A 23527-nucleotide genomic window follows, 5' to 3' on the forward strand; every position below is an offset into this window, starting at 1 on the left:
TTGCGATACCAAGGGCGAAGAACCAGTCTGCACAGATCCCCGTTGTCCAGGACGTTGTGACTACTGTTATATGTTCGCAGAGTGAATTCACAGTAGCGATATTGTGTAACTTATGTGTTTAATATTATAAACGTGTTTATTATATTTTAATTATTTAATGTTTCTCGACATTATCGTATTGGCATAGTCTGTAAGGATAATGTATGTATTTCTGTAATAAATAAATCTTTAATTCATGGAAAGAAACATCAATAAAACAAGGAGTATGGCACAGTTCCAGTTTTAATTTTTAATAGTTACATGTGCTAGTTAAAAAAATAATACAGTCCGATTAGTGAAATTCTCGCGATGCAACAACTGTCCGAGAATCATTCGTACCTATGTACCATAATTAACACCATTCTTCATTAAATGGAACATTTTACAAATTTAACAAGCAATTTTATAATTTCCGAGCGCTCGAGTATTTTACATACATCCAGCAAACTGAGTGCCTTAAACTGGTATTTATAAAAATGTTATAATCATCTATTTATACATACTCGTGAACCTCGTGACGCCGCATCGACATTTACAAGCGAATATCACCAGAAAGACAAAATATAATTCAAACTTTTTAAATAATAACGCAAAATACGCGAAACACTGGGCTTAAGACACAAATATAGTGAGGCTTTTATTCATAACAATTTCGATGCATTCGAGAAATTTAATGGGACAACAAATACATGAAGATATTCGCTTGAGGTGCTTCGACTCACAAGCGTTCAATCAGCGCCGAACGGACTATAAATCTGTTAAATTATAAAAAGCTACACATTTCTCTAAGATAGAAAAGATTTAAGCTAAGAGAGGCAAGGAAGACATCGGAATCGGAGGAGAAATGTAAAAAAAAACGCGCATATGCGCATGCGCACGACTTAGGTAATAAATTAAAATATAATTAAATAATAATAAAGAGTTCGTTAGCGCTACTCTATATTTACAAACTTACGGCTAGTTAGAAGCATCAACTATGAAAAATTTTATTAACATTGAAGGCACATTTTTACGCACCCTATTCTCAATATAGTGCAGTGATGGTGCACTCGTCTATCTTACAGTGGACCGGACTCGAGCTATCATACATCTTATTCTTACGCTGCTAAGTACTATTGGACTGCGGCGTCCCGTCGCCCCCTTCCCCCTCCGTTAAACAAATGACGAACGAACTTAAAGGAGAAAGAAGATTAGACAACAGAAAAATATTAAAAAGCGGGTAGTCTAATACTTTTCTCAACTATCTAAACTGGCTGGATTTAAAGACATTTATTGGGTTTAAGTGGGCCATACACGGTCGACGGAACGCACGCCAAGGACTAGTGATTAGGAAGTAAATCTTTAATTGAGTCATTACCTCCTCTGTGGAGTTGGTTCGAATTACTTTGAAATTATACAAAATTCAGTCTGATATTCGATAAAATAAGTATAAGCGAATACGACGCTAGCGCTAAAATTATCAATCAAACACCATTGGCTACTATCAAAATAGCGCGAGCGCAGTATTCGTCGGCAAACATAATGTATCTTACAACTATGTATATACATATGTAGGTACTATTCACAGCTGCAGAACGGAAAACTGTCCACTTAACAATGTACTAAAAAAAAACTTAACTCGATTAAGAAATGACAATTGTTCAATTGTCCTAGGTCAAATTGTAATCATTTTTTAATATGTAAATTAAAAAATTATTACATAGATTTTATATATTAAAAGGATCCACATATTGGGCATTCAGTACCGGCATTTAAAAGTTTTTTCATATAAATTCCCACAGCTAAACTAACGCCCGCTAAAACAAATAGAACATAACGCTTACGGTGCGTACCAACTAAGCAGTCATTCGCTAACAACTAATTAAAACAATTTTTCATATAAAAATAAAGTAAGCGTTAATCGAGGACGCGACTTCAAAAATAATTCATGTCTCTGATCTGAGCGTACGCGAAAATTTGATTAAAAAAATAACTGGTATTTTGAGGGTAGACAATTTTTTTTACTGGGCTGTTTCACTAATACATCCAATAGATTATACCGATACAGCTAACTATTTACAGAACGTCGCATTGTCTGTGGCAATATTGCCAAATTGATTTTCTAATAAATAATTTTTATAGAAATCAAACAGGCAACACGACGAATATGTAGTGGACACATTTACACTACAGACGGACAACTATATACATAATATATATGTTGTGATTGAAGCCTTACATATCCTTTTCAAATCAGAATTTAGGATTATCGATGTTGACGATCTATATCCCCATCTTAAAGGCGTGGGCTAGTTACAATTATCGTATACGAAAATATCGTAACCATGGTAACAGAAATATCCACGTTATTATTCATATAATAATCGCTTCGTATAACAGATATTTTATGCTCTTCTAGAACCGTCTATAAAAAATTATCGATTTTTTCATTTGCTACGGTCACGATAAAGGGTTTTTTACTTCTTGTACTTTTTCTTCTGGAGTAATTTTAGGAATTAAGGCGCTACCAATTTTGCTGATCAAAGACAAATAGTTATATTGGTGAATCAAGCTATTTATGATGACCAGCAAAATATTGGGTTAAGTGACCTCGTCAAAGTGAACCATACAAAACTTTTCATAAATGATTAGGGGACATTTGCGTTAATCTTTGAGGCTAAAGTTTGACCCACAATTACCAAGCTACAATCTATATTAGTTAGTTAATCGCAGAGGTACTGGGATATATTCCCGGTGAAACACATTTTCCGGCAGGTTTTATAAAAATGAAATAGACGTCTGAATTTCAGCTTTAGTGGAGAGAACGTTTGTGTTGTGAATGCGAAAATGATTAAAAAAATCCAATACAGAAATCATAAAAGCTAACATTTACGTAGCAAATAATTCAACACATTTTCAAAATTCCTGAAGTTACTCAATAGCTTTGACTCGGGCCATGACCTTGCCCTCGAACATGGGCAGCGTGTCATTGTCACAACTGACTTCTTCCTGAATCACTGTGTTGTCTAGATCAGCACACTCCGTCTTGAAGAAATATCTGGAAATAATTTATATGTTATATACACAATGAGTATATTAATCGGTGATTAGCTTTTTATTTCAACCACAAAAAAATGATTGTTTATCCGAATTGAAATGCATAATTTTATAGTCTTTTATTAACATAACTTTTACACATTTAAAGAAAACACTTTTTTAACGGATTGATGCTATATATAAACTCATAATTATTTACAGTTTTAAATTAATTTTTTTTGCGACGTTTCGCGTGCTTTTCAGGTTGCGTGGTCACGGCGACTGAAGACAAAAGGTGTTAAATGTCAAAAGTGTCACAGCTGTAGAGACAGTTGTGTTATCTGTATTTTTTTCCCCGGAGTTGGTCTCGACTAAAAGATGAAGGTTTTTGCAGAAATGACTCACGGTGTCCTCTATTTTCGCGGATTGTTTGTCTTGAGATTGAAGCTTCAATTCGTTAAAATATATACATAATTTTAGTTTCATACATTTTAATGAGGGTGATCTAAAATATTTTATCTCGGCCGATCGTCACATTTTTTTAATGACTTACAGCTTTGTTTCACTCGGATTTTGTTTGACGGTTTTTTTTTTGTTAGTAGCGACGTCCTCAATTTTGTAATTTTGTGCGTTTTGTGAATATTGTAAGGCAAGTAAGGTTATCAGTCTTATTGTTCCCAAACTAAGAGAATTTCTCCAAATCCTTACGGCTGATAATATTGTGTGCCTTTCTTCCTGGTAAGAAGATATTATAACGAGGTATGTACTCAGGACTTATTATTCTAGTATAAAATTGTGTATTGATGGCCACCGAACCGTTCTTTGTGGTACAGTACTTTATAAAAATAATGGTAGGATTCAGATACCTGTAATTCCCCTTTCGCGGCAGATACTCCTTGAAGGTCTTGAGAGTGAGAGGGCAAGCGGGCACCTTGAAGCGGTAAGGCACGCTCTCGTCCAAGAAGTGGGCCACCACCACGGTCTGCTCCACGCCGCCGCTGGTGCTGCTGCTCTTGCTGCCGCCACCGCTGCGGGCATAACATTCAATGGCTTAATATTTGGGAGTTAGGAATAAATTCTATTATTTTACGTTTAATCTGTAAAGTAAAAAAATACGGCAAATATGTGCTCGCTGCTATAATATTTCTATGGCAATATTTTAAATATATGTATGCATATAAACTTAATAACATATAATGTAATTAGGTCCGCATACACATGGAAATGTCTCTTCTTTCAGAACAGAATAGGTAATTCTTATAGAAAGGTAGAGGTTCTCTCTCTCTGGCCACAAAAAAATACCAAGTGTAAAGGGCCTCCTAGACGGGCTTTGTTTCACGAAAATGTAATACTCGGCAAGTTTTTTAGTATGGCTGGGATATATGACCAAATATTTTTTTATGTCCTATTTAGTGTCCCAGGCGTATGGCCAAAACGATCGCTTTGCTGCAAAATACTGCAATAATTCTCAGCCATATTAATGTTGTCTCGCTTTAAGGCCTCAGTGCGTCCCTTTTTCATGCTACGTGAAGTTTACAATGATTCGTTCAAGTAGCGCTATGTTCGTTTGTGTTAATTTCTATTTATTTTGGTTACTGTATATAGACCGTGTAGAGCAGTGTTCGTAGATCGTAGGTTCGATCCCCGGCTGTGCACCAATGGATTATCTTTCTATGCGCATTTAACATTAGCTCGAACGGTGATGGAAAACATCGTGATGAAACCGGCTTGCACAGGAGGTTGATCACCTACTTACCTATTCGATTAACAAATGATCATGAAACAGATACAGAATTATGAGGCCCAGACCTAAAAAAAGGTTGTAGCGCCATTGATATTTAATTATATAGACAAAATAATTAATCATATACTGTTGCAGAAATATTGCCGATATACATTTTTCAGCCGTGTTCTGTATTAAAATGTTTATGTATTGTCGGGAAATAGTCATAGACATAACATTTATTACTAACAAAACACACACACAGAAACACAAAAAATAACAAAAAATAAATAAAAAAAGAATTATAATAGACAATGATGTATAGGTAAGGGGTGTTAAGAGGTAACATGCAGTCAGTGGCGACACTTATTGTAGTACAAAGTTCTTCCTAAACCAAATTCTATACATGCAAATAAATATATAAGATTTATTTTTGAGAACTTACCGTGTTTGCCGGCGATGTCTATCAGCCGAGGTTGCTCTCCGTTCCCCCCTTTCCCCTTCAGCGATCCAAAGAAGAATCCGGGGCTCGCTGGCAGCACTTAGCCCACTCACCCCACCCTCGCTTACCACCGACACGCCACTGTCTGTCAGTTCCGTCACCGTTTTCTTCGAGAACGATCTGGAATATATTTTTTGAATTATAGTCAGTATCGTAGGTTCGATCCTCGGCTGTGCACCAATGGATTTACTTTTTATATGCGCATTTAACATTAGCTCGAACGGTGAAGGAAAACCCAGCCTTAGACCCAAACAGTTGACGGTGTGTGTCAGGCACAGAAGGCTGATCACCTACTTGCCTATTCAATTCACAAACGATCATGAAACAGATACAGAAATATGAGGCCCAGACCTAAAAGGTTGTAGCGCCATTGATTATTATCAGTCTGTGGCAATAAATTTTCTTTTCGTTCGTTTACATCTATTGCAGCTTTTTATGAATTTATATAAACCCCGGTCAATTTGCCAGTCACAACGTCACAATGGTCCTCAAATTCGAGGAAAATACTTAGGCATACAGTCCATTCTCCAACACATGAATATCATTTTTTATACAAAGTGATAATTAAACTGAGATTCTGCATTGTCGTCATGGTTATTACTAACCATAAATAAAAATCAGAAAAACTTATGCGCGAATCGGTAATGTAACGCATTATTAGGGCATTAAGAGATACCCCATCACCCACACTGATTTTTGTGTATTTCTCAATTATATTGTTACGAGCTAGGGGATCGGATAGAAAATGCCGTAGATTTCTCCAAGGGTTTATTTCTTGAAAAATCAATGAGAAATTTATGGGCACAAATTAATTGCAGAGATGCACTAATAACACACAAAAACACAGTCACTAATTACTTCACTTATGCACACTTCACACTGTACTTTATCACTTGTATTCACTTTATTCGCACTTTATCGCTTCGGTGTTTCTCTCTTGTTATCGCATTCAAAACTAAAGGTGACTAGTCGCGTTTCGGCTCGCCTATATATCCCTGGGAATAATTCTAAACAATATTCGAGAACTTTCTAGGCGGGCTTGCTACTGAGTAGCGATTGCACAATTCTAGAACGTCCGCACTCTTTGTCTCTTTCGCACGTTGCTCCGTCCTTGTCGTACGGCGTTCTAGAGTGCTCAGTCTAGTTTCGAGAAAGTTCTGATCTTCTCTCTCTCTCTCGTATCATTTCGTCTTTGTCTCACACCTAGAAAGTTCAGTCTAGAATATTCCTTCATCAAAGGGGTATTACCTAGGCCTGAAAACGTCTGAAACGGGTCTCCTGAAAACTGCACCACTCTACTACACATGTTCTGAAACCGACTGAAAAAGGGTTTCAGCTTCCTGAAAACTAGGGTAACATTATGGAAATTACAATTTTCTAATATGTGATTGACCCTCTCCTGAAACGGTCAGAAATCATATTACAGCCTGCTGAAAAGTTCTCTAAGTAGAGGAAAATCTAGAAACATTGCAGTCGACCCGTCTTCGTAACAATATTATTATATAGTCATGAAAATGTTTTTTTTTTTATGGGGTAAACACTATAGGGTCCTTGATTTTCTTATTTGGGGATTACATCAACAGTAATTATTTACTTTTTTACACATATTACCCATAAATTGCTTGAAAACGAAATGCATTTTCGAGGATTCCTATAAAAAGGTAACACATTTGTTTATGTACTATTATTTTTGCTTACTATTACTGACAAAAGGTCAAGGCTGTAGAAGTCAAGAATATAACCCAATGGAAAGTTCTGGAGGAGGCTAAAATATTTTTTTATTATTATGAATCTATACAATATGTATAATCTATAATAATTCTAAGTAAATTCTAATAAGTTAATTATGGAAAACTTAAATATTATACATTAAACTGACCTGCGTGTAGCAAGATGCGGCGGTTCATCATAATGGCCCGAGTCAGCAGAGAGACAGGAAGGAGCTCGGCGATTGTGTCTCCTCGCTCGTCTTCCACCAGGAGGAGATCCACCCGGAGTGCGTTCGGACCATACTCGGGATACATGCTGATCTACAATTTTCACACCAGAATATTTCAAAGTATGAACGAATAGTAATTTTTATTCTTTTTATCGAATAAACATGAAAACCAGAATCGGTTAAGATGTGTAACCGATTTTGATAATTTGTACTTGGATTTGCGTTTTCATAAGAAAATGGACTTTTATACTAATTCATATTAGGATTTGAAAAAATCTACAAAATGAATGAGAGTTATCAGGGGTCGAGTTTAAGGCCCACCGAGTGTTGACCCCATCTAACCCCTAGTTGCGTTTGATCCACGACTTTTTGGCCATCCTGTATATAAGTCGACTTTTGTTTTCGAGAACATTTTCGACAAACAACGATAATAGGTATAATTATACTCACCAAGAATATCCTGATCGTTGTCGTCATCCGGCTGGAGCTTCTCCCGAATGGCGGCAGCAACTAACTGTGGTGGAAGCACTTGAGATGAGGTCTCGTCACCCTCACCCTGATCATACAGAAATACATTAAAAATCTATAAAAAAAAGTCTGAAATCATTGAAATATTTACTCCTTATGTTTGTTGGTTTTGTCAATTATGTTATTAAAGATATAAATATTGACGACTAGTATTTCGAAAATTTAACATTTTTTTTTAATTTAACAGAATTTATAAACAACATTGGGAGTTAAAACTCACTACTTAAGGATCAGGCCATCGATATTTTCGCTCAATTTAGAACTAAACTCGAATGAAATAATCATATTACCTCAGCTAATCTCCGTTCCAGTCTCTCCTTGTTTTCTCTATCTCTCCTCACTCTTTCTAGTTTCTCAATTAGAAGAGGCGCAAATTCGGCCGGCGGCAGAACTCGTAATTGTTCAGACTGGACTCGTTGGGTTCGGGGAATCATCTGGACGAACCAAAAACAATTATAATTTAAGTACACACCTCTGGGAAATTTGCTTTCACACTTGCGTTCACACACTAACACACAAAATTTTAATAACAACAAATTTCGAATGAAAACGGCTGCTTATAGCTTTCACAAATTCGATATTTTTTTATTGTAATTAAAAAAAAAAACAAGAAGATGTCTGCTTATCAAGTAATGTTTTAAGAAAATTTTATACATAGTATTGTCTTTTGTTAATATAGCTTTTACACATTAAGAAAAACACTTTTTGAACGGATTAACCACGCACACTGAAATTTTAATAATAATACATAACTTTAATCAGTTCAAAAAGTGTTTTTCTTAAATTGTATACATGTAAAAACTGCGTTTGAGATCTGGATTTATCGATATACATCGAAATAGTATGGACAGACTGCATACGACATACAACCGACCTGCTAATCAGAATGCAGAAGAACAAAGAAGTGCTTATGACGATTAAGAAAATAAAACTTATTTCGGACATGTTTAAAAACAGTTCTATGATGACAAAGGAATTAATGAGGAGTTGTACATTGTTGAAATTATTACATTACAGGAGTTGTGTTATTTGTTTTAGTTAATTTACATATATTTTAGTTAATACAGTGGTATCTCTATAACTCGAACCTCGGTAAGTCGAAAAAATTGTCATATCGATATCTCGAATTATTTAGGCTTTGTAACTCGAAAAAAATGTTATTTCCCAACGAAGTTTTTATAATACATATCTATACTCGAATTTCAAAACAAACACGCCGCGTCGAGAGCTGTAGTTATTAAAATATCATGACGTCTTACTTGGGATTGGAAAACATCCTAAATCAACGTCCCGAACGATTAGAGGCTTCTAATCTATTGTTATTGTCCTATACACGTGGCAATGAATACATTCATATAAAACTTTCTAAGTAAACAGCTTTAAGTGTACAGTTTACTTCTATAATATACAACAAAATTTAAGTTGAATTGTTATTCAAATTTGACTTCACAAATCGAAAAATATACGTAGCAATCACGCCTATAAGTCGAAATTTCAACAGTTAAATCATATATATCTCGAAGTTGTTAAGACGAAAACGCGTTAACTCGATTTTTTTGTATTTCCCTTGACAGAGATTCCACTGTATATATTTTAGTTAATAATTAGAAGCCATAACAATATGTAAACTGTAAACAATCATCGCACAATTGAAGCCAATAGTCCTTAAGTTTTTCCCACACACATAAATCGTAAATTAACATTTCTCGTTTCCAATAATGTCCAACACATAACTGTCACTTAGATTTACGAACTCTTCAATAAGGCAAGTTAGTTTTGTTAATCCAGCGTCGCAACCCGACTAGCCCTAATGTCATCTTAGTTATAAGCTCATGAAGTCAGTTCTTACCAAGCTTCAATCAAAGCGTTTCATTTTACATATATCCACAACAACCGCCACTCAACACAAAAAGTTTTAACTAACAATGCTGGAACCTTTGACCCGATTTAGGTAGATACTCTATGAGACCGAACAGAAATATGGGAGAGGGATAAATAGACGAGACGTGATATGAAAGAGAAGAATAAAAAAATCACCATTGCAGTATCCTGCTCCTTGTTGATAACGGCCTGTCTGTCCATTCCGTACAAGCGTTGCCGATGTCGCGACTCCCGGCTATCTCTGGGGACGCGCACTGACATACCATCCCTGTAATTATCGTATTTTTATTTATATAAATCAAAATTATCTTTTCTTCTTATTGTCTTTTGTTAACATAGCTTTTACACATTAAGAAAACACTTTTTAAACTTGAAGCTATGCTTATACAGATAACACAACATTATCTACAGCTGTGATACTTTTGACATTCAACACCTTTTGTCTTCAGTCACCGTGACCACGCACGCTGTAAAGCACGCGAAACGTCGGATGTTTTTTTTAAATTATAAGTTTATAATAATAATACATAGCTTCCAATCCGTTTAAAAAGTGTTTTCTTAATATCTTCGTTTATTTCGTCCTATTTATAATATATCTTTAAAAAATCTACAATACCAAACGAAAGAAACATATTTTGATGTGGTGCAAATGAGAAATTAGTGGAAAAGCAAGGGGTACAGCCTACTAATAAAACTAAACTAATATATATCTTACCTTAGTTTAGAACGATCCGTAGAGTGGAACTTGTCTATGTTACCTACGTTACGTTGATTATTGACTACGTATAACATGTCTATATTTTAACGAGACAATATTTTCTCGTTTATCGTTTATAATGTGAACGTTATTATAATCTAATCGTTTTTTCTTTAATTTTTTCTATTTTTTTTATTGTTTCTGTCTTTGTTCTGACTTTACAACTTACACTGTTAATTGTTACAATTATTATTTTTTCAAATATTTATATACATTCTTTTTTTTTGGCAATTTTTTTTTTGTTGTCTCTGGCAAAATTACCAGCACTGGCCATATGCCGAGTTTGAGCCCGACACTTAAAATGTACCTTATTCCTTTTATTATTTCTTTATTTTCTAATTTTTTTATTATTATGTTGTATTTATCTGTGTGTGTTTAGTTAGAAATAAATGTTATTTCTTATTAATAAACACATAAATCAATAAATTAAGAGTTATGTACATGAGTTTGTACATATTTTTCAGTTACATCATATTTTAAGTAATAAGTTTTGGCAAAACATATTCCCATAACATCAGGATCCTTGCGTAGCGACCTCACTGGAAATGTACATTATCTATCCTACTTACACGCTACTGCCGGAAAGCGAGACGGCATCACTATCGGTACGTCCGCTGCTGAGGCTGCCCCGTTCCGAGTCCTGACGCGACGTCGGCGTATACCCCGCGTACGACACGTGAGCGCTGTACACTGACCGCTTGTGACGGTGACTGTTACCGATATGTGCCAAGGGATAGGGATCGGGGATAACAAATCGCAAGAATACATACAAGAGGAAATATTAACGGGACAAATGTAAGACAAATTTTATGAAAATATAAGTCATGTGTTTAGAATAATATACAGGAGATATAATAATAAGTTTTGGATTTTTTTAATGTGTTTATTGTAGGATAAATCGAGGATTGGGCGGTAACAGCAGTAATGCAGCGAATGTAACAGCGTCGTCGGGACAGCAAACATGCAGCGGGGACAAACATGAGGGGCAAAACATACAAAATCAATCAAGCTGCTGGGAGAAAATAAAGTAATTAGCATTAACTACATGCTGGCTGTAAAATTAAACAGGACGGGGAGAAAAGAGAATAAACTAAAATCTTTCAATTAAAACTTTTTTAATCAAATATTACTATATTAAAGCAAAAACAAATATGGCGAGGCGAGTCTGTGCTAAGTGTAAATTTAATAAGTCGAAAACGTGTTGGTATTTGACACACGGGAGTCATCAAAGTTCGCAATATGTTTGATTTTTAGATCTTACCCTAAGAGTCGAAACTTAGCACTGAGTATATTGTAATGCAGTCATACTTGGCATCAAAGCTGACTTTAGCTTCAAACTTTTAGTATTGAATTTTAACACTGGCAGGATTTGGATAATTTTTAGTGTATTCTCTCAACAAAAATTCACACGATAGCGTTCAGCTAAAGTACAGACGTCAATGTGGATAAAAATTTGTAATCTAAACAAAAATATATCTAGACCTAATGTATTGACGCTACGCCAAGCGAATAAAAAATATGTAAAAAAAATTGCCAACAACTGTCAATGTACAATTATTATTGTATATTTACAGTTGTTCTATTACTTGCTAAATTGTGCTTGACGTTAGTATGAAAAGATTTCTATTTTAAGAATGTGATCAAAAACAATTTTTTTACTACATAATAAGCTTAAATTTAGTCAATTGAATGCAATGTATCCAATAATATTTTCTTTTGCATCTTATTTTTTAAATAATCTATCTAAAAAACTTTTCCAATGCTGTAAAAATCGTCAAGCACAATAGCACGAGGCATGCAAATGTTAGCTAAGAAACACGAAGGGCCATATACTGACGGTGCGACGTCCGAGTGCAGTCTCCGCGACTGAGTCGCGAGCAGCGCGTCGTGAGTGAGACGCGCGCTCGTACTTGAGCTCGTGTTCGCACTCGCGCCTGACATCTCCTGCCCTTCGTGTAATGTTGCGAGGCCGCATACTGACACCTGTAAAAAAATAATCTTATTTAATTTGCTCTTGTATAGGGGTACCTTAATATATCGTACTTATAAAAATATAATTTAAAAAAAATTGTTTTGCTTTCCTTATATTATAATGATAAAATTCAATGTATTGATCTTTATATATTATTATATACTCAACTATTAAAATATACAAAATTAATTCATCAACTCCGATATAGGCACTATCACTGTAAACACAGAAAAATGAGACAGAAACAGGTCTCTCTCAGGAGCTTAGTTACCTCTCTATGGTGAGGTGGCGAAGCGTCAGGCGAGGAAAGAGGCTGCGTGGCCGCACTCACGTACGAGACGTAGGCCTCCGAACGGAGGAACGATTGGTACGTCGTCTCAGTTATGGCGCGCGTCACCTGACACACAAATTTAATATAATTTCTTTTTGTCTTCATTCTAAATGAAAATTTTAAATACATAGACATAAAAAAAAATCCATTATTAATGAAAAGGATGGATGGCGACAATTTTTTTAAATAATATTACAATTATAATAATTTTTTAATAATAAACGGTCAAATTAGTAAATTTTATTTTAGCTATTAAGAAATCGATATATCGGATACTTGAAAGGGGAAATAAATTTTTGCATATTATACCATTTATTTAGATTTTCAAAGGCAGAAAGCGTATAAAGATTAGAAGCACACGTCGTATACCTCTTGCTCCATTTCATCGAAGATAGTCTTCTCGATGGATGCGCCATCCTTGATCGCCTGCTTCACCTGCGACTTCAGCGCTTCCGGCATCGTTAGCTGAGACTTCCGCAGGAATCTATTTGTGATTTTTATAATAAGGTTAAATAAATAACAAGAAATATGAAAAGTTAATACAACCTCCATAAAAATATGTTATTTGGGGTCCACCTAGGACTATGAGGTAAAAATTTATTCAGTCTCCGTCTGAATGACCAAGAGATAAAGCTAATGTTAAAAGTTGATGTGTTGCGCCTTATCAATAGTCTTAAAATACTCACTTGTATATAGCGGACACGACTTGCCGTATCTTGGATGGTTCAGTTTCCTGTCGCAGGCCGTGTACGGCGAAATAGAAGTTAAGCCGGTCGACGTGCAATCCGCCCGCACCGCACACGAACTTACGGAACAAACGCACGCCCTCTGCATCCTATACAAGAAAACAATTTCAATTCCACCAAAATCAATCGATCGAATATATTCAGTTGTATCTCTTGTTATATATTGTTGTACATACCTCGAGCAGGAAATGCAGGGCTCGAGCCCAACGTACATAGGGAGGTGAGGCGGGTGAGCGTGCACTGCTGCCCGACGAGCCTTCCGTCTCTTCGCGCCACCACATAGCGCTCGCTCTGCAACATTACCATATAATGTATCAATGTTACGCCAGATGATAAAAGATTAATTATATTCAAGACAACGCTTCCGGCATAATATACAAAAAGCTAAAAGTCGACCAAACACTGGCATGTCCATAGTTAACTTTCAAAATTTATTTAATTAAATTCTATATACATTTTCATTTAAATAAACATGTTTTTAAGAATCTTAACATTGCAAATGTGCCATTATCGCTAATTTAACTCATTGTGTTGTCTACGAACATCCGTCCGAAGGGGAATTGTGGAGTAGGAGTAGGGTATAGAATAAAAAATTAACTGTGGCATGTGTGCACGGCCATTTTCTCCCTAACTTTGAATTGATACAGTTTACATAAAACCAGTGAGGTGAAAGAAGCCAATTATAGTGAATCAATGAAGTGTTTAATTCCCAACCCTTGAATCTAAGACCTTACTTTACAATAGCAATAAGCGTCATACGTAGTAAATATGTCTAATATATTATTAATAAATTAGTGTTCCAATAAGACTTTATGAAAAATTAATTGCAATTTTAATTGAATGTATAGCATTTCAAGAAATATATAACAAGTAACCGTTGCACTAATCTTATAAAAAAATGAATTTCTTAGGATATTCTCAAACTAAGTGAAATAAATAACTTCAGATTTAAAATCATAAAGAGTATGAGAATATATTTGATGTAGTTACAACTATTTAAAGCTGGATAAAAGCTCGTTGTTAATAATAAATTTGCCAATAAGTGATTGATTGATATATACGTTAATGTTTAAAGAGGGTATTATAACAATTTACTCACTTAGGGATATGGGGCTGTGTGAACACATGTTTGGACTGAGATTTAGTTTTCTCCTCCCCCGGTGCTGGCGGCAGCGACGACCGGTCTGCAAGCTTGTGCTCCCAACCTGAAAATTAGACACAAGTTTATTTAATTAAATAATACGCTATTATTTTCTTTAAGGCGAGTCGATTAGCTTTCTGTTCAAGCCATCGATTTTTGAGTCTGATATAGTCTTTCGACTATATTATGCATGATAATACTAAGCAGTGAAGAGCAGTGTTGGCCTAGTGGCTTCAACGTGCTACTTTCATCCCTGAGGTCGTAAGTTTGACCAATGAATTTTCTTTGTACGTGCTCATTTAACACTTGCTCGAACGATGAAGGAAAACATCGTGAGGAAACCGGCTTGCCTTAGACCCAAAAGTCGACGGCGTGCGTCAGGCACAGAAGGCTGTTCACCTACTTGCCTATTAGATTAACAAATGATCATGAAACAGATACAGAAATCTGAGGCCCAGACCTAAAAAGGTTAAGCGCCATTGATTAATTAATAGTAACTACTAATTACATATATAGATAGAGTAAGAAAGAGAAATTATCTCGATATGTTACGTGTCACATTTTTGTGAGTAACCTCTGAAAGCTTTATAACGTCTTTACAGAAAAATATCCACATACAAACCCCATCCACTAAATAAAATTATTAATAACCCATAGGATTGCGGTCCCATAAAAGTTAATGGCTCCACCTATGCTTGTCTATTAAAAAATTACGTTACCTTGCGGGTGGCCGCCTCCAGGAGTATGGCTCATGGCGCACAGGCCCTGCTCCCACCCGCACTCTGCATGGCGAGATACCACCTGCAAATCAATATACAATTGATTATAATCATATGCAAGTTATTTTTATTATTTCGCGATTATTTTTAAGATTTTGCTCTTATATTATCTTAATTTTATTTAATTTAAAAATCTATTATGCTTAGTACATACTTGATAAAAAAAAAGTTAAAAACTTAAAATATGCCTTTCAGTAGAGTGAGTTTTTTTTAAAGTCTTAGTTACAATAAAGTATAACGCCAAGCTATGAAGCTATGAAGCCTACATCCAGATTCACCCAGTGGCGCGGCCATGTTATAAAAAAATGGCGCTCAACATCGCGATGCAAAGTTTAAAAGATGCCAGCACAATATTATTATCCTTAGGGCAAAAATACGATTAGAAACAAAGTTTGAACAAAATAAATTCTACACTTTCCATTCCAACAAGTAAAATATCTGTATCCCTATTTTTAATTTTCATTATAAAATCTGTAACAATACATCTGTTTGATAAAACTTTGTTTTCATCAAATTTTATCACTATAAATACATCCATAAAAACGATTAAAATTTTTAGCTACATCTGTATCCCTATTATTAACTATCTTAATAAAATCTATAACAATACATCTGTTTTATAAAACTTTGCTATCATCAAATTTACATACATACATCCATAAAAACTATATAACTTTTTTTGCTATTGATATTAATACTCATTGCCCATAATAATCATCCAAAGCAAAAATATTATAATCCTCGAGCCACAAACAATAATGCCCCGACCGAGGAAAATAGTAACATCCAAGCCAAAAAATCAATATGGCATACAATAGAGATCATGGCATTACATTTGATTTAAGTATGTATGAAAGAGAGGGAAACAAAATTGTGGCAGCGTCTAAAAGTCAAGAGTCTCCATCATCGATCGGAGTCAGGCAAAATTTATAGAATACAAATAATGATAACCATTTGAACCAATATTACACTTTATTAGCACACAACAGACCAGAAAATACAACCTCCATTACTACATTAGGCTGGGTTCTTTACAAAAGCTATCAAATTTCATAAATCCCAGTTTTAAACTCAATTTTGGTTGGCCGAATAAATTTTTTCAACATAATCAATACAGATTCCAACCATTTATCCATCAAGGGATAAATCATAATAAGATCCTGTCATAACAAATCATAATCATAACTTCACAGTTCAATAAACATAAAGAAAAAATTAACAAAGCAACAAAAAAATTTGATCCCTTACCATACTCATTGTATGCACAAACAATACACAGTAGGTACTATACCGGTTAATAGAATTATAACTGAATAATATGAAATGTTTTATTAATATTTTTTCAAATATATTTTGGTGCGGCACAACTGCGCAATGCACTGTCAAGCTCCGAGTGAAGAATACCGTGTCGGATGCTCTTCGAGTTACACAATAGGGTTCCTCGATGCCCGAAACCCTTGCTATAGTTATTAATATGGTTATGATAGGGATCATTAATATGAAATCAATATTTTAATAACTTTAACTACAAACGGTGCATTAACAAAAAACCAAACAATCAAGAAAGCATATTTTTTTGTAAGTATGTTTTTAGCAGAGTTTGAATATAAATAAATCTAGTTGTTATTACAAATTAAAGGAGAGAAGAGATTAACATAAATATTATTAATGCTCAACACATTTACTCCTTGTAAAAACATAAAACTATATTTTTAGACAGTAGGCCCAAAAATGAAGCAATAGAGCAATCCTACTAAGTTAATAAATATGATTTTCATTGTGGATGACGGGCATAAAACGGGATACAAGTTGTAAACAAAGACAAAAAGTCATAAAATCACCTTCTACCAATCTCCAAAGTTTAAAATCTTGATAACAAGCTACAGGCGCGATCAGACGCTGTGAGCTTTAAACTAGAGCGAAGTGTATTAGTACACTTTCGTAGTTTTAAACATTCAAATGTTCGCTAACCCGGAAGGGATGTTTACATGAAGTATATTGAGTGAAACATAATACCAAAATGAAAACACTTACATATGAAGTATTCGCTTATAGATAGCTGAGCACTAAAGGAAGAACAGAACGCAGGTTAAATCGAAAAGTTTCTAGGAAATAAATAATAAATTAGCTTGGTCTGCTACGGTTTTGTATACAGCATCGGGCAGCGACACGATTTTGACATTTGATATCCGCCGAGTCGGCGACAATTTGACGTTTGACAGATCATGGAATAGCAAACCCTTAAGAGTTTGCGATAGCTGCCCTCTATTGACAGTTGTTTGAATTTTATGCAAAACAGGTTTACGTTTGCATATTATAGGAAACTTTAACACGACACTAGATGACGCTTAAACATATTAATGAGACAAAATAATGGAGAAAAGTATCTAGGTTTTTAAGTGACAATTTTTTTACAAAATATAGTGTACCTGTAAAAAAGTTAAAGTCAATGGCGACGATACGATGCGCTCTAGGTATAATATACTGTTGGATTGGTTTGACCAATTACATTGAGTTTGCTGAAAGGAAGCTTAATTAACAGTTTATATTATTTTTTTAAATAGCACTAGAATTAGTTTTGTATTGAATTAAGAGATATATGTAATCAAAGACGTCTTCGTAAAACGTATATATGAAAGGGATGTTTGACTAGTGATAAATCAAACGATTGTTTGTCACTGTGGCCCGCCTAAATCAAGCAATATATTTGGTTCCAAAGTGAGAATTTAATTAAAATACGCTTATTAAGTTTGCTTTGCGATGTCAATAGTATATAGAAATGTATTATGGCATATTAGAATTAACAACAAGACGCAGTAAACAGTAACACAAATTAAGTTAAATATCGTTTTTTCTCTGTTCTATCCTTAATCCCTTTTACCAATCATTGCATTAGCAACACTATCGCTTCATTAACCCTAGACCCTTTGACGCGCACAACCTTCTTTGATTGCGTTAATGGACCTCCTGTTATTACGCTAATTGAATTTCCATCGTCGCATTATCCGTACATTTGGACATTCCTTTTAATACCTGTCGCCGGTCGCGCTATCACCCCATACCCCATCCTCCCAACGTTCAATCACTCGATTAAAATATCGATTGCTTTTCAATCATTGGTTTGCAATGAAATACTATTTCAATTTGCATTCGCTGCTCGGGTTTATTGATAATTCGTATTGCGTTTTATTGTTAGGGTTGCGTATATTCCGTAAATTATTACAATTAATTAATACCTGTGTTTGCGTTACGAGAGAGACGGTTGGTTTATTTATATAGGTTATATAATTATATCATTTCCAGAGTCAGGTATACAGCGTGGTTGAATAGCTAATAAGTTGCTGTTGCTGGCAGGTAGAAGTAGACCTGGTTCCAGACTCAATTGTTGGTTGAAGAACCTTAGACAATGGTTCGATCAAAGTCCTTGAAGCTCAGCATCAATTAAAATAGCCATGATGATCGCCAACCTTCGAAAGGAGAGTCCACTATAAGAAGTTGCTGTTTTACTATGTGTTACAATAACGAAAAATTTGTATATTTCTCCAGCGTTATCGCACAACTTTTCCCGGTTAATTGGTTCATTAATCTGTATAACAATATCGTAACAATCAAACGTAAATCCAGAGTTAAGGGGGTCGTTCAGACCCTCACGGACAAGAGGGCACTTTGATCGGTGCTCCTACGAAATACCTCTTGCTAATCAATCGTATGTAAGGCATTAAAGCCAATAGTTTCTGCGGTGAACTGTTTGCGAGGGCTGAAGGGGGAACTGGGGGGGAGGGAGTACGGCGGCACATCAAAGGCGCGCCGAGACAAAGCTCGAGGAGCCTTTTAACTTTATTTAGCGGAGTGGTAAGTTTAGCCGGTCGCGAATCGCTCAGGTTAAAGAGTAACACACTCACTTTGAGCTGGGGGTGGATGTAGGGCTGCCCATCACGCATGCAATCTATAGGACTTTTATTAATAGAAAAAAATATACATACATTCGGTAGAGCTGATAAATTTTAAAGAAAACATGCCTATCTCATACCTAATCCGCTGTTTTGCTGTATTTTTTATTTTTATTAAATTACTAATAAAATCTAAAACTGTTACATTCACGTTTACCGTAATTGTCATATATTTTAGAAAAGATAGCTTGTAACATATACTACGAATAGATATAGCATTATGTATGATGTGGTAAACTTCAATAAATAAGTAATAAATTATCTTAAGATCGCAATCAATCAATTGTAACGGTACCAATATATGGTCGGATATGTTTTTAATTACGTAAAAATTACTTGAAATAATCTATAACTAGTCTAGCAATACATTCATTTAGTTCGATAAAATTGTGTACAATTTTGAGCGTATTTTTTTACTTTCTATTTTACAGAAAATGAATACAAGACAATTTATTAGTTATTACGAAGTACAAATAATAAGGTATGAAGTGCTTAGAGAGACTCTACAAAGAGATATTAATTTGAAAGAAAAAAGCCCGCAAGTGTCACCCCTAAAGGGGGGTGGATGTGGGCCAACGCGCGGCGCTTTGTCGGCGCCCTTTGAGCGCTGACACCGTAGCTTTGGACACTACTCAAGATGGAAAATTTTATTCGATAATTTCAAAACAAACAATAAAAACGATGACAACGGCTTCTAAATGTTTATATTTTTACATTTTCATTTGGCGTTCTCAATTTTTTATTTATTACTAGATTAGTTAAAATAATGGCGATGCCACGCCACATGAAAGCTAAATAAATAATGAATGCATTTCATTGAAAACAATTGGGAACAGTGCAGTAAAAATCTATATTCTGCATACTGACCCCGTTAAATAACTACTAACCTAATACAATTTCTACATTAAAGCAAAACTCTAGAATAAATTATAACATTATGGCTATCCCTATTTTAAAACACCTAAAAACGAATACAGTGACAATTTAATTATTTTTTGTTAAAAAAAAAATAACGATATCGTATCGATAACCATTTTTAACTTTGCATGTAATCATGTAAATAAAGTAGTTAAGTTTTAAGTTCCATATTGCGGTTTATGTTTTATGTTTGTATTTCTTTACCTCTGATGTCTAGAATAAACTGCTTTTGGCAGTAAGACCCATTTTCCCTATTTGTCTTCATTTGTGGTGCTATAAATAATAATAGTTTGGATGTTGTATACAATATAGTCAACTGTCTATCCGGATCGCTCACTTAACACTTAATTGAAAAACTTGACGAATCGGAAGCCAATGCATAAATAGAAACCTATGCCCCCCCCCCCGAACCGTAGACATATAGTGAAGACAACCAAATAACAAGTTGTTTGACCCGTTGTGTTTAGTATCAAATCATAACCCTTCAGCTCGGGTAAAAACGTTGATCACAAAGCTTTGTAGCAGTCAACCCTGCGCGGGGGTGGTTCGGGCCGCTAATGCCGTCCGCAACGGTGCCGCGCTTTGTCGGCGTCCTTTGAGCTGATACTGAGCTTTGGACAATACCGCCCGTACGTGTCGCGATATCGCTCTACGGTTGTGTATCGAACGTACGCGATCTGAATGCTCCTTAGAAAAACATGTCTCTTCCTTGCTCTCAGTAAGATAAATATTGATCACAAATAAACCATAATAAATGATTTACGTGTATACAATCAATAGAGTTTAATGTTATAGGTACGACGTTATTTGTGATCTTCCTTGTATGGACATACTCATACAACGTCCGTCACGAAGGCCAAATAAAGTTTGACAGATGACAGCTGTCATTCAATTATTGTCTGTACTGTCAGACACGCTCAGGACGAACGCTTCCTTGTGGCTTCATTTAAATTGGGATTGTTTGGATTCTCACTAGGACAGACTCTTTAAATACAGGATATAGAAGCTCACGGGGTCCTACCACTGCTGAACCACTCCTTCATAGTCGTTCTATTGATTATTATTATTAATTAATTAATCCATATAATAATTGTTAACTTTACATGTCATAGTATAAGTTCTAAAAAGGTTAGTTTCGTTCGTGTTGTAGTGTTCGTATGTCCTTTTTAAGGATAAAAGCCTCCACCATATCCCATTTCTTGTGGTTTTGAGCAATATTCATCCAGTTGTTCCCCGCTAGTTCTATCACTTTATTTGTTTTGTCCTATACCTTTCCGGTAGGCCCAGCCCTCTTTATAGATACCGAACATCAATAAACATATTGGCAATAGGTGAAATAAGCTAGAAAGTAATTTTGTCCGTTAAACGCGGCGTGGTCATTAGCGAGTTGGCACAAAGGGCGAGCGTCCTTTGACGAATTAGCATCGCCGGCATAACCTCAGCCGGAGCTGGCTTTACGGGAATTATTATAAAACTAGCCATGATCCGCGGCAGTTCCCATTTTTGAAATAGGATTGATATTATAAAGTATCCACAGATCCAAGCTCTTTTCTTGATGATAGACTCTGCAAAATTATATATGTAGATATATGGATTCGGTTTTGTTTATGGTATGAGGAGTACAGACACCATAGACAACAAGATGGTAATATTATTCCATAAGTGCCTGGTACATAAAGGAAGATTAACTTTTATCATAACGTTAGTTACTTTTAAGCAAAGAATATCTTTCATAATTGTCAAATAATTAATCAAAAGACCACCTAATAAAATTAAACAGTTCGACAAAGCTCCATTTATTAAGATGAGATAAATTGGCAAAGCTCGACACGCCGCAGTGATTAGCAAGTCCACACAAAGAACGGGAACCTTTGACGAATTAGCATTCAAAATAAAACTATTCCCGGTTCTAATATGACGGAGATAAATGGATTTTAGATAAAAGGTGATTAGAATCTACTTAACGTGAACCTTTACCAAATTTCAAAGTTTATTAAAAGTTAATGTTACAATTCTCTAAGTTATTTTTTTTTAACACAGAACAAATTTAGCTTATTAATCAAAAATAATAATACATTATTTACGTTTGTCTATAGTTTAAAACTTCATGACATACACTCTTAACATAAAAAAAACTATGCAGCTGTTTCGAGTCCGTTGTAAAATCAAAATCCTCGTCAATACTTTAGTAACAATTTCCATTTAAATCCTTGTATTTGATTTATAATTTAAATTTCACCTAGGCCTTTGAAATGATAAAATTAATATCGTTAACCGAGATCAAAACCGCTCTAGAATTGATTACATTACTGCGTATCGGGTCAAAGGCACAAATTGTAATTTCTCCAAATGACAGAAGACATTAGCGCCTGTGTAGCGGCGGCCTTAGATAATATTCAAGTTTGTTTGACAAGCTCTCCGCCTCAAAGAGAATATTAACCAACATAATGATATGTGTACTCGCCCTGTCAACAGCTGGTCAACAGCTCTACCTACACGGACTCGGCCAGCTAACTACGTCATACAATATGTATATCTCATTTTTTTCTAGTCTTCCCGCGTTCTACATACAAAATAAGGAAAATACTTTTTTTTCAAATCAATGTGAGATTGTAAAATCTAAACCGTGTATTAAGAAAAAATTCAGAACAAATATGTCTCTTTTCACCACAGCGTAGACACAATTGGACAGAAAGAGACAAAAGAGAACTTTTAGTTAAAAGTGTGTAACTTTTTAAGAATAAGTAGGTATGTTTGATTACAATTTGTCTTCAAAGATTTATTATCAATATATTTATTGAACTATGTGTTAAGAGTATGGGATTAGTATGTAAAATGCGTTAAAATGTAATTAGAGAACCTCAATAATAAGCAAGAAGTTTTAATTATTTGCAGTTTCATTAATATTCATTTTCATTGTAATTTATCATACATTCTATAAATTAATAAAACAATAACAGTAACTGCCAAAATAAAATTGGTTTAAAGTAAAAAAAATGATTGCGTCTTTTGTTTTTGGATATGTCCGCCACGGAAACAAAAAGCCTCCAAGTGATAACAATGTTAATGGGTTAATAATTGTCTACAACCCTTTCACTATATAAAACAAGAGCAACTCAAGACACTATGACAAATAGGCAAGAGCTAAAAGTTGACTAGAAACCAAAAATAATAGAGTAAACAATAAAATTGTCAATTGAACTATCACTTAACGAAGCGTTTGATAGCTCGAAATTGATTTGGCTGTGATCAAAGAATCCGACTCTCAAAGGGAGATAATTTATTTGAGTTGCCTGCCGCAGATCG

At 34.8% G+C, this 23527-nt stretch overlaps 1 protein-coding gene across 2 annotated transcripts in view; it reads right to left on the minus strand.

The window, feature by feature from the left end:
• Positions 1 to 272: 272 nt before the first annotated feature.
• LOC123708225 (axin) overlaps positions 273 to 23527 on the minus strand; it is a 73657-nt gene continuing 50402 nt past the window's right edge. Inside the window, exons 1-16 of one of the 2 annotated variants that reach the window (XM_045658818.1) lie at positions 17388 to 17523; positions 15294 to 15375; positions 14533 to 14638; positions 13610 to 13724; positions 13374 to 13522; positions 13057 to 13171; positions 12628 to 12753; positions 12222 to 12367; positions 10954 to 11094; positions 9784 to 9895; positions 8037 to 8180; positions 7669 to 7774; positions 7159 to 7309; positions 5223 to 5399; positions 3921 to 4082; positions 273 to 3076 (exon numbers count right to left, since the gene is read on the minus strand). In XM_045658818.1, the coding sequence (XP_045514774.1) occupies positions 2950 to 3076; positions 3921 to 4082; positions 5223 to 5399; positions 7159 to 7309; positions 7669 to 7774; positions 8037 to 8180; positions 9784 to 9895; positions 10954 to 11094; positions 12222 to 12367; positions 12628 to 12753; positions 13057 to 13171; positions 13374 to 13522; positions 13610 to 13724; positions 14533 to 14638; positions 15294 to 15327 (1911 nt within the window). In that variant the 5' untranslated portion in view covers positions 15328 to 15375; positions 17388 to 17523 and the 3' untranslated portion in view covers positions 273 to 2949. Of the gene's footprint in view, positions 3077 to 3920; positions 4083 to 5222; positions 5400 to 7158; positions 7310 to 7668; positions 7775 to 8036; positions 8181 to 9783; positions 9896 to 10953; positions 11095 to 12221; positions 12368 to 12627; positions 12754 to 13056; positions 13172 to 13373; positions 13523 to 13609; positions 13725 to 14532; positions 14639 to 15293; positions 15376 to 17387; positions 17524 to 23527 lie in introns of those variants that run through there. The other variant, XM_045658817.1, reaches the window with a different exon arrangement.

This window comes from Pieris brassicae, chromosome 4 (assembly GCF_905147105.1).
Source record: "Pieris brassicae chromosome 4, ilPieBrab1.1, whole genome shotgun sequence".
NCBI classification, from domain to species: domain Eukaryota; kingdom Metazoa; phylum Arthropoda; class Insecta; order Lepidoptera; family Pieridae; genus Pieris; species Pieris brassicae.